The sequence below is a fragment of the Choristoneura fumiferana genome, chromosome 13, assembly GCF_025370935.1.
Source record: "Choristoneura fumiferana chromosome 13, NRCan_CFum_1, whole genome shotgun sequence".
Taxonomy (NCBI): domain Eukaryota; kingdom Metazoa; phylum Arthropoda; class Insecta; order Lepidoptera; family Tortricidae; genus Choristoneura; species Choristoneura fumiferana.
In genome coordinates, this window is record NC_133484.1 from 19733649 (window position 1) to 19749562 (window position 15914).

Genomic DNA, 15914 nt, shown 5'->3' on the forward strand with positions numbered 1-15914 from the left:
ATTAATGTAAACCTAAAACCTGTATAAACCTATGTTTCGACAAATAAATAAATTCTAAATTCTAATTCTAATTCTAATTACGATTACTTGGAGTTAACACTTGGCAGGTGGGCGTGCCCTCAGTCAATTTTCAACTTTGACGTCATACAAATAAAGCCATTTTTAGTATACCGCTACCCACATTTACAGATTATGTAAAAACTATTTTATTTGTATGATGTCAAAGTTGAAAATTGACTGAAGGCACGCCCATCTGTCAAGTGTTAACTCCAAGTAATTGTACTGTACTAGACTACAAAGATATCGATACGACCAAAGTTACGAACCAGCTATTATACACAATTTTAATGAGAAATTATTAATACCGTGTATAGGTACAGTCAAGCGCAAAAATAGATACTACGGCCTTAAATATTACTTGTAATAAGAGTCTGTGGTACATATTTTAGCAAGGTTAGATTAAATAAATATATATTATGCACTAGACTGTACATATTTTTGTGACTTGCTCTTTGTAGTCGCGTGTACTGTTTTTATTAAGTTCTTCCTAGACTAGGGAACTCCAAAACGAGAAGCCTATTTTGACTGTGTTCCTGACCTGTCATCCGCTGGCAAGCTCTGCCCGTCCCGCAGCCAGGAGACGACCGCCGGCGGCGAGGAGCTGATGACGCAGGAGAGGGCCACCGGCTGCCCGAGCGGCGCCGTCGTGTTCTCAGGGTGGACGGAGAACTTGTCCAGATCTGCGAGAAGAAGTTAATGATAGAACGTCAAAACTGCACAATGTTTCTCGCATAAGCTCTCGTGATACATATATACGAAATAATTACAAAATTAAACGATTCAGCTCATGATTATTAGCGTCAAACTGTCGTTCATTAAAGTCTGCAACCGACGAAGCTCAAGGTCCAGGCTGAATACCAGCGCTAGACAGCTTACCCAGCACATGCTGAGACTGGGACCTGTTTCCCCCAAGTGTTTTTCACTTCTCATACTCGTAAAGTTTGTGTTTAAATATGCTGGATCTAGGCGACATAAAATGACTTTTTATGCTCTAGTGCATAAAGTAAAATCTTCGCCTAAGACCAAGGTAATCAGGTGTCAACAGCCACAAACAAAAAAAAACTATATATTTTTTTGATAATTTTTATTTTATGTAAAACTAAAAATCAATCGATTTGATAATCAAAATAAATCAATTAAATTAAAAAAATATAATTATAGGTATAGCAGTGCATGAAAAATAAAACTTGGTGGGCACATAGAATGTGAAAAATTGTTTCCACTGATACTATTTAATTTCCTCGCAATCTAAGTGAAAAGCAGAGTGTAAAACTCGAGCATTAAACCCAAATTCCCCTTGGCATGTCTATCCACCGGCTATATGAACGACTTGGGTAAAATGGCTCGTTTTATACTCTTGTTGTACAATCTACTATTATGTACTCTTTTTTACGGTATTTTTTCTATAATTTGTAAATGTTTTTTTTTCCACTTTCCTTGATATTGTTCTATTTATATTTGTTCGTCGCAATTAAAGCATATTCTAATTCGCTAGATGGCGTTAGTATCGTGAGGTCTGTTTGACGTTTGCTCGTGATTGGTTTAAGAAAACTAAATGAGCCAATCGCAATTCGCAAGCAAACGTCAAACCATAGTAAAAGAGGACAAGTAGGCTCACTACGACCAAAATTGCATCGCGTGGCTTAAATGTGTGCGCGCCGGTTGGCGCCGGTACGCACGCACCCGCCGCACGCACACACTGATAATTTAAGGAGGATTAAGTTTTCTTTAGTCAAGGCTGCGATGCCGTCGTCGGCGCCGTACGTTTCGATTTTAGCTCGCTCGTCTTGCGCGCGCTTCGCGAGATGATCACCTTTTACGTTTGCAAAAAACATCATCCGATAACATCGAAACTAGTCGAACCGTTCCTTATCCTGCTAATATTATAAATACCAGTTTGTGTGTGCGTGCGTGCGTGTGTGTGTGTATGTGTGTGTGTATTGCTTGTTACTCCTTCACGCTAAAACGGCTGGACAGATTTTAATGAAATTTGGTATGTAGATAGCTGCACGTCTAGAATAACACATACTCGTAGGCTACTTTTTATCCCGATATTACCAAAGGATATAGGTATATAATGTTGAAATTTCAACCGCTGGGTTTAGAGTTGAAATTTTGGACAGTTGTTCTTCACACAATCACACAACACACACAACCTCAATGAAGACCACGATATAAATTTTGGGAATTCCCAGGGGAATTTTATAAAACCCCGGAATTTCAATTGTCCCAGATCGAATAGTTTACGCGTGCAAAGCCGCGGATAAACTAGTAATCTATAATCGTGAATTAAACTTTTTATTTTTATACGTAGGTAAGTATATTTATTAAACAGTATATTTTTATAATTAAATCTGGCACCGTCTAAAAAGCACTTTCGTCCAATCACGCTCGATCTTCAAACATCATACATTGTTTCGACGAAAATACTTAAACTACCTACATAATTTAGCAGCTTAATTGACGAAAACAAAAGACGACACGATAAAGCGACAAGGAATTGTTTTTTGTTACATTCTAGCGAAACGGCGTAAAATTAATTAAGAGAGGATTCACAAAAGACTTGGAAAGGCAAAGAATTTTAAGATAAAGGGCATCATTTGACAGAGACAGGGGAAGTGGGCTTAGTTAGTGAAACGTTAAACTGATGCCTATTTACATATTTTGTATCAAAATCCCAAAAATATATTGCCGATCTAACAGATCGAAATTCTATTATCAAGAATACATTATTGCGTATACATTTATGAATCTATCATTGATGGGGATGTTCAGATTTTGCCAAAAGGTAATTGCCAAGTTGATTCTATCACAATTGAGCCGTCTGTCGAAACAAAGGAATATCAAGAAATACACGATGTACACATACAGCTACAGTGTACCCGGTCATAAAGATCGGTTTTCGGTTTTTCCATCGGTTCATCGGTTTTTGGAAAGAGACTCGGCTAATTTCGGCTTCGAAGAGCGTTGTCACACACTACTATAGTGACGTTTGTCAGTCGTTGTATGTAACAGGTGCAATAGAGTACGGACGCATTTAGGTGAAAATATAATTTAAAGAGTTGTTGAAACCCCCAGAACTTTAAATTGTACGATGGCATCTTTAGCAAAAAGAGGAAACTATCCTTTTTCTAGTAGTTGCAACAGCTCTCTATAGATATCCCAAGTTTAAATGTCATTAATTTGACGTAAACTAATTAAATCCATAAATGTGCAGTATTTATTTGATATAAAACTCAGAATATAAAACGTCACTAAATAAATACGATGATTGATGGACGGTCGCCAGTGTTTGGAAATTTTCGTGAACAGCCAATTTTCTTTTTTCGGAGACCGATGTGCAATCTTTATCGCTAGGTACTGTAGAACCTTTCTAAGATAATTAAACATTAGAACAAACGTCATAAGGCGATAGCCCATTAATGATTTAATCAGAGCGAGCGGACATTTATAATACAACCGAAAATCATGTTCCAATGGCGTAGCGTCGGATCGGCCGCCCAGGGCGGAAGAAAATTTTGCCGCCTCCTTATTTAGGTACTTCAATTTTTTTTTAACTAGTATACTTACTTACTTACTATGGCCCAATCCCTCTTGTTCTGAGAGGAGGCCTGTGCCCAGCAGTGGGACGTATATAGGCTGGGATGATGATGATGATGATGATACTTACAGTGATTCCAAGGAACAAAAACAGTCATCGTCATTGTGTATTGTATAGGTGAGAAATAATAGTCATTTATTTATGTTTAACTATATTATCGAGATATTCAGTACTATTTATTATGGAATTTTGCCGCCGCCTCCCCCGCCCCAACCACGCTACGCCACTGTCAGTACAACAGTTATAACAAATTGCTCGTTACAAGAATTACTCGTTAAAGGGCATTTAGGTATTAGATATAAATCTGTCTCTTGTGGGAGTTTTCGGGAACTAACAATCGATCGAGCTTAGTCTTATCTCTGGGAAATGCTTAGTGAGAGCCCGTTCCCACTTGACGGTTGTCGGATCCCTTTAGTGTCTCCGATGTCGGTCATTCTTATAGAAAATCGGTGTCGGGCTAGTATAAGCTTCATATAACAGTTTCTGCCACTGGGGCATCCGATTAAAATCCGGGTCCGACATCCCAGAAGTCGAAGGTCTTACAGACCTGGCTGAAGGGTGACACTATTTCACTGACCCTTTACTTAGATCTGACATTCTCAACTACATGGAAGGTGACCCTTAGAGCGTTTTCAGATTATCCGCTCCGATATCGGTATCGGCCGCGGATACCGATATCGGGGCAAGTAAAATGTATGAAATATGTACTTGTCTTTCAGATTATTCGATCCGACATCGGATCATATTTCATACATTTTAATTGACCCGATATCGTTTCGTTTCGGCATCCGATACCGATATCGGATTTGATAATCTGAAAACGCTCTTAGGTGTACTTACCAAATTTAAACATTTTACAGAACTTTACTCTTAATCGATCGGCTGATGTGATGATAATTTAGATACTATACCATCACCATCACCACCATCTTGCTCGCTAATCCTGCCGTGAAGCAGCAGTGCTTGCACTGTTGTGTTTCGGCGTGGAGAGTAAGACAGCCGGTGAAATTACTGGCACTTGAGGTATTCCATCTTAGGCCTCTAGGTTGGCAACGCATCTGCAATACCCCTGGTGTTACAGATGTTTATGGGCGTTGGTAATCTCTCACCATCAGGAGACCCACTTGCTCGTTTGCCATCCAGTCGAATAAAAAAAAAAAACTAACTTATCAAGGAAATATTGTTAAAAAACCGGCCAAGTGCGAGTCGGACTCGCGCACGAATGGTTCATTCAACATTAGACACTAGCAAAAAAGGCAAAAGAAAGAAAGGTTTATTTTGGCTCCATAAGTAGGTACCTACCACCTAAAACTAAGACTAAATCTAGCACTAAAACTATGCTACTTGGTGACACGACAGGATACCAAAAAAAAACAGTTGTTGTGTCGGAGCCCCCCTTAAATATTTATTTCATTTTATTTAATTATTTATTTTTTAAGTGATTATGCAACTAAATATTCTGTGAATATTTCAAGCGTCTACCTGCTGCCATTATTAAATATCGAGCACGAAACGGCGAAAAAATCACGTTTGTTGTATGGAAGCCCCCCTTAAATAGGCCACAAGCCATAGGCCAGGGTAATAGGCAAGTAAATAATCTGTGAAAATTTCAAGTGCCTAGCTATTACGGCTCAATAGATAGAGCCCTGTGACAGACGGACGGACAGACCGACAGCGCAGTCTCAGTAATAGGGTTACGTTGGCACCCGTTGGGTACGGAACCCTAAAAATGGACTTTGCCTCAAACATTTGATCTAACTCCTAGATTACTACTAGGTACGACAAGGTCATATTATAAACCCACGATTTAAATTAGTTGACTGCATGTATAAATAAAACAACAAATTATGCAAAAGAGGTTTCCTCGCACAGCCAAAACAAGGATAACTGGCACGAATAAATTATTGGAATAAACAAGATTGACCTAAATTTCAGTCCTGAAAGAAATCAAAACATTGCATAACTTGGTGTCGACATTGTACGGCAAGGTGACGGCAACAATAAAGCAAAATCTCATCAAGTTTACAAAACTCTAACCTGGTCTCTCTAAAGGCTGCCTTACACATGCTCGTTACTAGCACACTTATAAGCATGCTTGTACCTGAAGTACCAGCAGGGCTACTACGAAACTCGAAACTCGAAGTTCGTATCGTAGACCATCCCTCTCGCTCTCGTAAGTGTCAGAGGGACCGCACGACACGAACTTCGAGTTTCGTAGTAGCCCTGCAGTAGGTATGCCACTAAATAAGCATGCTTAATAGTAGCACGTGTCGTATACACACATGCTAGTAGGTACCTAGCATTTGCTCAATAGTAGCATGCTTTCGTGCTAGTAACTAGCATGTGTAACAGTAGCCTAAGATTGGACGTATTATCGTTTAATTTTTATTTTACGTTGGTAATTTTATTTTAGAATAGTTTTATGTAAATAAATAGTTGTATGTATATATGTATTTTTATGAAATATATTATAAATTGGTTGTTTTATACACAATAGTGAATGTTTTATTAGCTAAATTAAGAAAGAAAGAAAGAAAACTATAATAAATAAAAAAAAACACTACAAAGAATCACAATTATCAAAACAAATTACAAAAAAATATTAAAATTACAAATAATTATATAATTAATTTATTTGTATGTTAATAAATAGTTTTAACTTAATTGGTACCTATATATTGTTATATTTGTTAATTCGCATTATCCAAATATTATGTACTAAGTATAATATTTTTTCCTTTACATTTTTAATACAAGCTTTTTAGCTGACTATATTTTTTTTCTGTACATAGGTACAATAGATTGTCACCCAAACTACATTTTCGAATCACAAGTCGATGCCACTAATCGTTGAGGAGTTCTGTCCTGCGGAGACATTCCTGGCCAGACCACTGGGATTTCACCACCAGAATAATGTACTGTCACTAGACTTACAAAAGTATATACACCGTGTTTTTAGGGTTCCGGGGCCAAAATGGCAAAAACGGAACCCTTATAGTTTCGCCATGTCTGTCTGTCTGTCTGTCTGTCTGTCTATGCATCCGTCCGCGGCTTTGCTCAGGGACTATCAATGCTAGAAAGCTGTAATTTTGCACGAATATGTATGTAAAAATATGCCGGCAAAACTGTACAACATTTTTTTTTAATAAGTATCTCCCATAGACGTAAAGTGGGGGGTATTTTTTTTCTCATCCCGACTTTTAATGTGGGGTATCGTTGGATAGGTCTTTCAAAATCATTAGGGGGTTGCTAAAACGATTTTTCGATTTAGTGATTTGTTTATAAAGTATTCACAACTTTAAAATGCAAATTTTCATTAAAATCGAGCGTCCCCGCCCCCCTCTAAAATCTAAACAAAAACGTTTAACTAAAAAGTTTATCAAACTTTCAAGGAAAACTATAACGGCTAAGTTTGCTCAAGAATTATTAGTAGTTTAAGAGTAAATAGCAGCCTTAGGTATAAAATATACCTAAACTTGGAAGATTCCGTATAAAATACGAAATTCTTAGAAAAATATGACTTCATTTTTTCGTAATGGCTACGGAAACCTATTTTGGGCGTGTCCGACACGCTCTTGGCCGGTTTTTTTAACCTCAGCAGACGATTCAGTTCATTGATATTATATGAACTACCTGATAATTAACTTTTTCGCGAAAATTAAAAAAAAAAACGAAAAAAAAACAAAATATTTTTCTTTGTTAATTTTTAATTGATAAATTGTAAAATAAACAAACTTGGCAAGTGACATTGACGTGACACAGGCATAAAAAAAACACCTATTAAACTTTATTTTCCTAAATATGCATGAATTAAACACGGATTAGTTATGGACTTTAAAAAAAAAACATAAATTAAGGACCTCTAAGCTGTTTTACTGCTAATAATTAATTATCTTAACTCTTGATTATCTTTTAAACAGTAAGAGTTAGGCCACTAGTGTCTTAGAGAAATTAGCTTCATTTGACCTGTAGATTGTTCCCTCAAAGTTAACGGATATCAAAAATAACACGGTGTATACAAAATTTAAGTCCATTCGACCAATGGAAGTGAGTAAAAAGGAACATACAAGATTTGATCCAACAACAACAAACAAGGCGTTAAATAAAAGTTTATAAAATATACAGTCGACAAAAAGTTTAAAATAAAATTTGTATTTTCAAAAAGAATAAAAAAAAAATATAAATATTTTGAATGTTTTCTCTTTCTCGTAGGCGATTTAATACTTCAGAATCTCTTATATTATAATGTCTACAAAACAAAGAGGTGCTCAATTGTCTATGTATTCCAAGAATCTTCCGTTAATTAGTATGAATTGGTTGTACAATATACATCGCTATACAAACAGTGTTGTTGTTGAGAGCTGATTGTTTACTATCTAAAATTAATTGTTATTAAATCTTCGGTTAAATAAATATTTGTGGTGCTCAGCTCGCGTTCGCGTTGCTTCGTAGCAGCGCTACGCCCGTAGACCCTCTACAAACATCTTGTACGAGTGGCGGGCGATTATTCTAGCGTTCCAACCGCTTATTTCTCTAGTCACATTCTTTACAATTTTGCTGTAGATTTTGATGTTGTTTTCGATAATTTGTTAGAGTTCCCGTAATTCTACCACATAACTAAGAAACTGTATCAGAATATTCGGCCATTTGCACAGAAGAGTCTAGAAAAATGAGACGGTTCAAACGCTCGTGTAATCACCCTGGCAGTTTTGTGAAATGGCTAGAAAATAATTGTTTTTTTTTTACGTTGTCAATATATATACTGTTTGGAAAAAAAGCTGAATCGATGAAAATCCTTAGGATATTATAAAACGTGCTCAAAACTACGGAAGCATTTTTTCCCTGAAGGGAAAACGGAGATTTTAAAAGTTGGCATAACACCTGGTGACCATGTACCCTACTTTTTTAATAAATAAACTTTGACTTTCAGATGTTTCGCTCGCGCTTCCATCCGATCAGAAAGGTAGGATTTATTGCGTGAGCGAAAATGTTTTTTTTTTACCGAAATCGACAAATGGGCATGAACATCAATGCTCACCATAACTGCGTTATTTTGTTTGCAACATTTTCAAATAACCTCAAAGTTTTGTCGTTAAATCGCCATACGGCGGTGTTATCGCTGTCTCATGGTACGAGGGCAACATTTCCTTGGTACGAGGGCCTTAAAATTTATCAATGTACTGTCAATTTAAAACTTATATTAACCCACTGTTTCACCACCCATTGATTAAATTTTACTAACGGATAAATGTGATGCCGTCTCTGTTTGTTTTGTTCGAATAGATGGAGACGGCATCACATTTATCCGTCAAATAAAATTAATCAATAAGTGGTGAAACCCCTTATCCCTTAATCTGTAGAAAAAAATATGAACACTGGACATGTTTTTAAAAAGTTACAAAACAAATGTGGCTTAGTGATGCCAGTAGAAACGAACGGGTGACACTATTTACCGGACGTACAATACCGACATGGAAATACCGACCTGATATTTCGTGTACTCGCCCATAGAAACTCTTATTAGTTTGACACCCGTTTGTATGGGCGTAAACACGAAATGTGGGGTCGGTATTTCCATGTCGGTATTATCCGTGCCGTAAATAGTGTGTAAGAGATACCCTGTATTTAGTCACATAGGAGTAGCTGTGGTGCGCGAATTGTGACAAAGATGCAAGGAAAAATAGTGTACCTACAGATCTATTGAACAATGTTATTCCATCGTAATTGTCGTATAAGTCCGTTTTTTATCTTGCTATCTCAATTAGCTTTAGTAAACTTCAGTAATCTAGTTGAGAAAGCAAGACAAAAACGAACTTTTCCAACAAAATACGACGGCAACACATTATTCACAACATTTGTAATGTCATTATAAGGGTCTTGAAAAGAAACAAACATATTTAGCTTGTCCTTGGTTCTAATAAGACCGTTATCGATTTGTGACAGTTATTAGCTACGAGCGAGTTAGCGGCGGCCAGTTACTGCTGTTTATTAATAAGCTCTTATTTTTCCTTGTTTGTGTACAAGTATTTGGGGGAAACAATAAAAGAACTAAACGTTGAACGTTACGCACGCTAGCTCGCATAGAATCTAATATTAATTCCTAATTCCTAGTCTTACGAAAGCAAAAGTTTGTGCGTGACAGTGCGTCTGTATATTATACTTAGTTTAATTTAACATTCAAAATGTGTTCCACGCTTTGTAGTTAGATAAACTTGAATTATTAACACGCAGTTTAACAAAAAGGATGCAAAGCACTGTCATGTTATTCTTTAACTTCGCTTTTGTACGTTCCTACTGAAAGTACAAAGTTACAAGGTACAAGGTAGTAGGACCTTGTGCAAGGTCCGCCCGGATTGCTACTACCATCTTGCTCGCTAATCCTGCCGCGAAGCAGCAGTTCTTGCACTGTTGTGTTTCGGCGTGGAGAGTAAGACAGCCGGTGACATTACTGGCACGTGAGGTATCCTATCTTAGGCCTCCAGGTTGGCAACGCGTCTGCAATACCCCTGGTGTTGCAGATGGTTATGGGCGGTGGTGATCTCTTACCATCAGGAGACCCACTTGCTCGTTTGCCATCCAATCGAATAAAAAAAATAAAAAAAGTACATCGAAAATTAAAAAAATAATTGTCGAGGTTGGAACTATATTTGTCAAACTACTTACGTCCTAAAGCGTTAAAAAAATGTATTTTAATTATTATTATTATTATTATTCCCCTCAATGGCGGCCTTAAGGCTTGGGCCGATGTCAGTTAAATTAAAGATAAATATATTCTTCTTCTTCACGTAGTACGGTGATTGTAGATTTTGCAACTTGATAGCAAAATTCCAGAAACCACGCGGAGACAACTTGCGCATTAAAAAATGTCAGACACGAGAGCAACTATCAAAATTATAGGTACTTCAACTAGCCAAAGAAGCAGAAATACCAAATGTGTTTTTCATTAACCAATAGAAACGCTTCATTTACACACCTCGCACGGCACATCTCTGGTGGAAACAGGTGAGCGAAGCGAGGCGAGGTAAATGAACCTTTTCTATTGGTTAATGAAATAGTAGATTGTTGCACCAAGCAGAAAGTTATTTATTATTGCACCGAGTGCCGATTTGGAGCGTCAGCGAGGGCTTTAAAAAGCACGAGGGCAATATAAATTACTTAATGCGAGGTGCGTAATCTGTTTTTCTTTCAATTATTACAGGAATAGTAGACGAAAAAAAAACTCATGCTAAACAATTAATAGGAAAGAAAACTTCCTCTGAGGAAAGAAATGTCACTAGCACTCGATGATTCCTTTTTTGTAAGTTTACATTCACACTCAAAAAAATATCCACGGAAAATTCGCAAGGTTCCCGCCAATTATTATTTTTTATTTCTTACTTTTTTTGGCAGAGTTAGTAGCCAGTAGCGGTAGATATTTTTTTGATATTTTTACCCGCGATCTGTCAAATTTCGGATGGGCGCCAGGTTGGCCAACCAAACACATAAAGTTTTTTTTAAATATACGGCTACTAGGATTGGTAACCTAACATAGATTTTTTTTCATTATGCAGGCTAATTTTATAGCAAAAATACTTGTGTTACCTCTTTGGTGGTGTAATTAAAAAAAAATCTAAAACAATGCAATAAAGGATTTTTTTCTGCTCTAGAGCAGAAAAGTCCTGCTTTGTGCTGGGTATTTAGTGCGGTTATGATGAAATTAAAGAATAATTGGAAGAAAAACATATTCCTCGCAACACATCCTCGCACATCTCTGGTGGAAACACTGCTTTACTTTAAATTGGTCATTTTTATCCCGATATTTACCGAACTTTAACATTATCTTCGTATATTTTTGTCTTAATAGCAAAACAAAATCTTCGTGTCGAATATTTTTTGATAATTTAGCTAATTTTATGTACCTAAATACTTATTTAAATGTAGGTATATGTGTGCTTAAATAAAGTAGCATATGGTATATCACGTAGATAGCCATTTTATCCCAATTAATATTCTTTTAAGTCGGAGAATTTTTTGGAGTGCAGTTTAAACGAATTTAATTTGATTTGAGTTATTGCGTAAAGCAATAAGGAAGTTTGCTTAACTTTTGAGTAAATTGCATCATAAAAAAAATGAAATTATGTGTAGTTAGTTATATCGATTATTTATTATGTCATTGTATCAACACCCTTCTTTTGTGACATCTAGGTTTTTTATTTAGCTGACGAACTAATTTTCCTAGAAACAAGTCTATTTCTTCAGGTCTCTTCATCCAGATATAAATCTGTTAAACTTAAACAGAAACTAATTATCAGCATAACTCGACGTCAATCAGGTGGGTACAAAAGGATAGCAGTTGTAACGTTTGAATCGTGATCAAAGGAGCCGATTGGTTGACAGCACTGACGGCCATCTTTGAAACCTTTTGTTCTAATTTTAAACAGATCTTATAAAATTGGTTGCCTTAGAACTAGAACGGATGTTATTAAAAGCAGATTAAATCTAATTTGAGTAGGTATTATGGCTTATAATTTACAAATAAAAGAGCCAAGTTATGTTTGCAGTGGAGAAAATGATCTCATTTCTTGATGAGCTTAAAGGTTGATGGGCCAAATGCAGAAGTAACTTTGTAATAGCAACACAAAGATATATCTCACATTTTGCTAAGTTTCATGCTACCTGAACTATTTACCTTTTTCGCTTCTGACGTTAATTTCAACTTGTTATCTTTACTCATTTCGGAGAAGGGTCCTTCCTGACAGACGGATTATAATGAGATTACATAAGCATTCAATGATGCTAGAAACCCTTAAACATATATATACAATACAATACAATACAATTACTCTTCATTGTAGGTACACCAGAAATAGTAAGCGATACAGAAAACAGATACACAGAGAAAATTACAAGGTGAGCAATAGGCGGCCTTATCGCTTAAGAGCGATCTCTTACAGGCAAGCTTTTTACAGAAAGAAAGAAGGACTAGTTTACAGCAGGTGGTGCATTAACAGTAGATCAGAAAATTAAAATGCAATAAAAACACATCTGCACATACACATTATCATTACATAAACGTTATTATATATTGCTTTTTCGATTATATATTCGATCACTCCTATTTTTAGAGATAAAAACCCTGATTTCCAGCAATCTTACGAATGTTATTAGAGTCTGGCTAATGAAAGATGAACATGCAAAACCGCGGCAAATTCAAAACAAATGAAGGTGGTATCACCAGGTATCACCATAGAATAAGTAATAGTACAAGTACAGAAGCTTCTCTGCCGTACAAAAGTGACGATTAGGCATAAGAATCGTGTGCTTCTCTGTCTATCGCATGCCTTTTGGAAAATAAGTAATTATTTAAAATGATATGTTGAACATAAAAAGGTTAATACGAATATTTTTGAGAAAAAGTGAATCTTAGGAACCACAATTGTATTGACCAGTTCTGAAAGGGATATTAGTATCAAAATATTTTGCCATGCCTACTAACCAACAAATTCGGTCACCGCATCTAAACACTCTTTTTTTCTGTTTGAACAAGGCTTCCCACTCTGCTTGTTTTTGTTTCACTTTGCTTATCATAGTAAAAACAATCTGTCGCACACCACTTTTGATTGTTTCACCCTGTTTCAGCAGTAAATTTCCAAAAACATCTATTTTAATCAGAGACCGGGCAAATGGGTGTCATTAATAAAAGAAAGATATCATACCTCTTTTGATTTCCTTCTTAAAAATACAATATTTTTTTGACATTGACATTAATATGCTGACATTCATTAAATTTACTTTGTGATTCTTTCATTCTTAAAAGAAATACTTAAAATAAATCCAGATTTTGAAAATGTCATCAAATACTTAGAAGACAAAATAGACTGAAAACCATTGGCATAACGGTATTCCCATTAAACTACTTAAGTTTGCTCCGTTAACTTCAGTAGATTGCGAACGTAGTTTTTCAGCTCATAAGTATATTTTGGATGTGAAAAGGAACAAACTTACCCCTGAAAATTTAGAAAAAATATTTTTTATTTACTTTAATAAATCTACACAATAAGTCATTGTTTAATTTATTGATTAATATTTTACGGAGTATACAAATTAAATTACAGGTAAAAATAATTAATTGGTCTTTAGAGTCATGTCTATATTATTGCCAACAATGACATCCATTTGTCCGATCTCTGATTTTAATACACGAAGGTACTAAACTCAACAAGTCACAGAATAGATAATAGTACAAGCTCAAGTGTCTGTTTTCTTATACTCTTTGGTCTGATTGCCCATGACATTTGAATAATGTTGCCACTCAAATAATAGCTGGGGTCATCTTTCACTAGCCAAAATAATATTTGTCAACCCGATGGCCAAGTGGTTAGAACCTGACTACGAAGCTTGAGGTCCTAGGTTGGGTTCCCGGCCGGGGCAGATATTTGTATGAATAATACGAATGTTTCTTTTCGGGTCTTGGATGTTTCATCATCATCATCATCAGCCCGAAGACGTCCACTGCTGGACAAAGCCTCCCCTTAGAACGCCACAATGAACGACAACTCGCCACTTGCATCCACCGGTTTCCCGCTACTCTCACGATGTCGTCAGTCCACCTGGTGGGAGGCCTGCCAACGCTTCGTCTTCCGGTTCGTGGTCGCCACTCGAGGACTTTTCTCCCCCAACGGTTATCTGTGATGTTTAATATGTATTTATCTATATAAGTAAGTTTATCCGTTGCCTAGTATCCATAGTACAAGCTTTGCTTAGTTTGGGACTAGGTCAATTGGTGTCAAGTGTGTCATGATATTATTATTATAATAAATAATAGTTTGTGATTATATACATAGGTATGTGCGGGCATACCTTCGTGTGTTTGTTAATAAAGAAGCTTTGAATCTTGTACCAGGGTGGAGAAACCTTTGTCACAATACACATAGTATATTGTGCCCTTGTGCTACTGATGGTACTTATGGTGTACCTTAAGGTTGCAGAGTACAACGTCCTTTAAGGGAAAAACCAACACAGTAGTTACATTTATTGTCACAAGTTCAATTTAGGGGCTGGTTTACCACCCATTCACGCATTGATTATTTTTAACTGACGGTTAAATGTGATGCCGTCTCCGTCTATTCGAACAAAATGCGAATGTTTGTTCTCGGGTCTTGGGTGTTTAATATGTATTTAAGTATGTATCTATATCTATATAATTATATTTATCCGTTGCTTAGTACCCATAACACAAGCTTTGCTAAGCTTACTTTGGGACTATATGTCAATTGGTGTGAATTGTCCCGTGATATTTATTTATTTAAAAAAACAAACAGAGACGGCACCACATTTATCCGTCAGTTAAAGTTAAAATGAATCAATAGATTGTAAAACAGGGGTTTGGTCTTGTATTTTTCGGGTTAACCAAGTCAGGACCTAAAGCTATCGTGCCTATTTACATGACAAAGTAAAGTTGTCTTTCAGATCTATCTAAGTTTCTAGACTGGCTGACCCTCTCAGGACCTGGAACTTATTGTTACCAAGTTGGTCATTTAAGCAGGACTAAATAAGGCGCAAGCACTAGGGACTGAAGATCTGTATTAATGAGGGGTTCTTGACAGGTGAAATATCACTAGATGGTGTTAATACCTATCTAGAGCTCCGTTGGACGTTGCAGTCTTGCCACACGGCGGCCACGACGTCTGTACACGCGTCAATGTGTGCGTAAGACACACAGGGCTGACTATCGCAAAACCCTAGCAATACTGTTTGTAGGTATGGCTTAGATATGTGCAAAAAAAATGTAATCGTTAATCTTACTTATTTATTTAAACCTACTTAAAATGTGTCTGTCTGTGTATTTAAGCATTATTATTTTCAATTAAAATAGATATACCTACGACTACAAACTTAAACGAATTATTCAGTAGGTAGTTATTTCATGTATTAATCGCGATAATTTCAGGAATCATTATTTATTTATAAAAGGACGCAGGTAGGGTACCATACCATTACCATTTAGCAAAATGATTGCTCCCGAACTTAGTGCCGTGCGGCCGACTACATCGCGTCGCGCACCCGACTGCTTTCCTTCGGTTTTCCTGCAATCTGGGCTGGGGTAACTTGAAACCGATGCGGGGGCGAGCGTGGCCATTCTGTACGTTAGTATATTTATATTTCTTGCTTGCGATTGTTCCTTTAAATGTAATAGTTAATCTACGCTACTAACCTGTCACAGAAACCTCAATTAAAAATAGTAGATTAACTAACAAGGGCATAAAACGCATCA

At 36.5% G+C, this 15914-nt stretch overlaps 1 protein-coding gene across 2 annotated transcripts in view; it reads right to left on the reverse strand.

Annotated features, from left to right (window-relative positions):
- LOC141434269 (protogenin-like) overlaps window positions 1-15914 on the reverse strand; it is a 169865-nt gene that overhangs the window by 55602 nt on the left and 98349 nt on the right. For both annotated transcript variants that reach the window (XM_074096661.1, XM_074096662.1), the window contains exon 4: window positions 599-740. In XM_074096661.1, the coding sequence (XP_073952762.1) occupies window positions 599-740 (142 nt within the window). The remainder of the gene's footprint in view (window positions 1-598; window positions 741-15914) is intronic.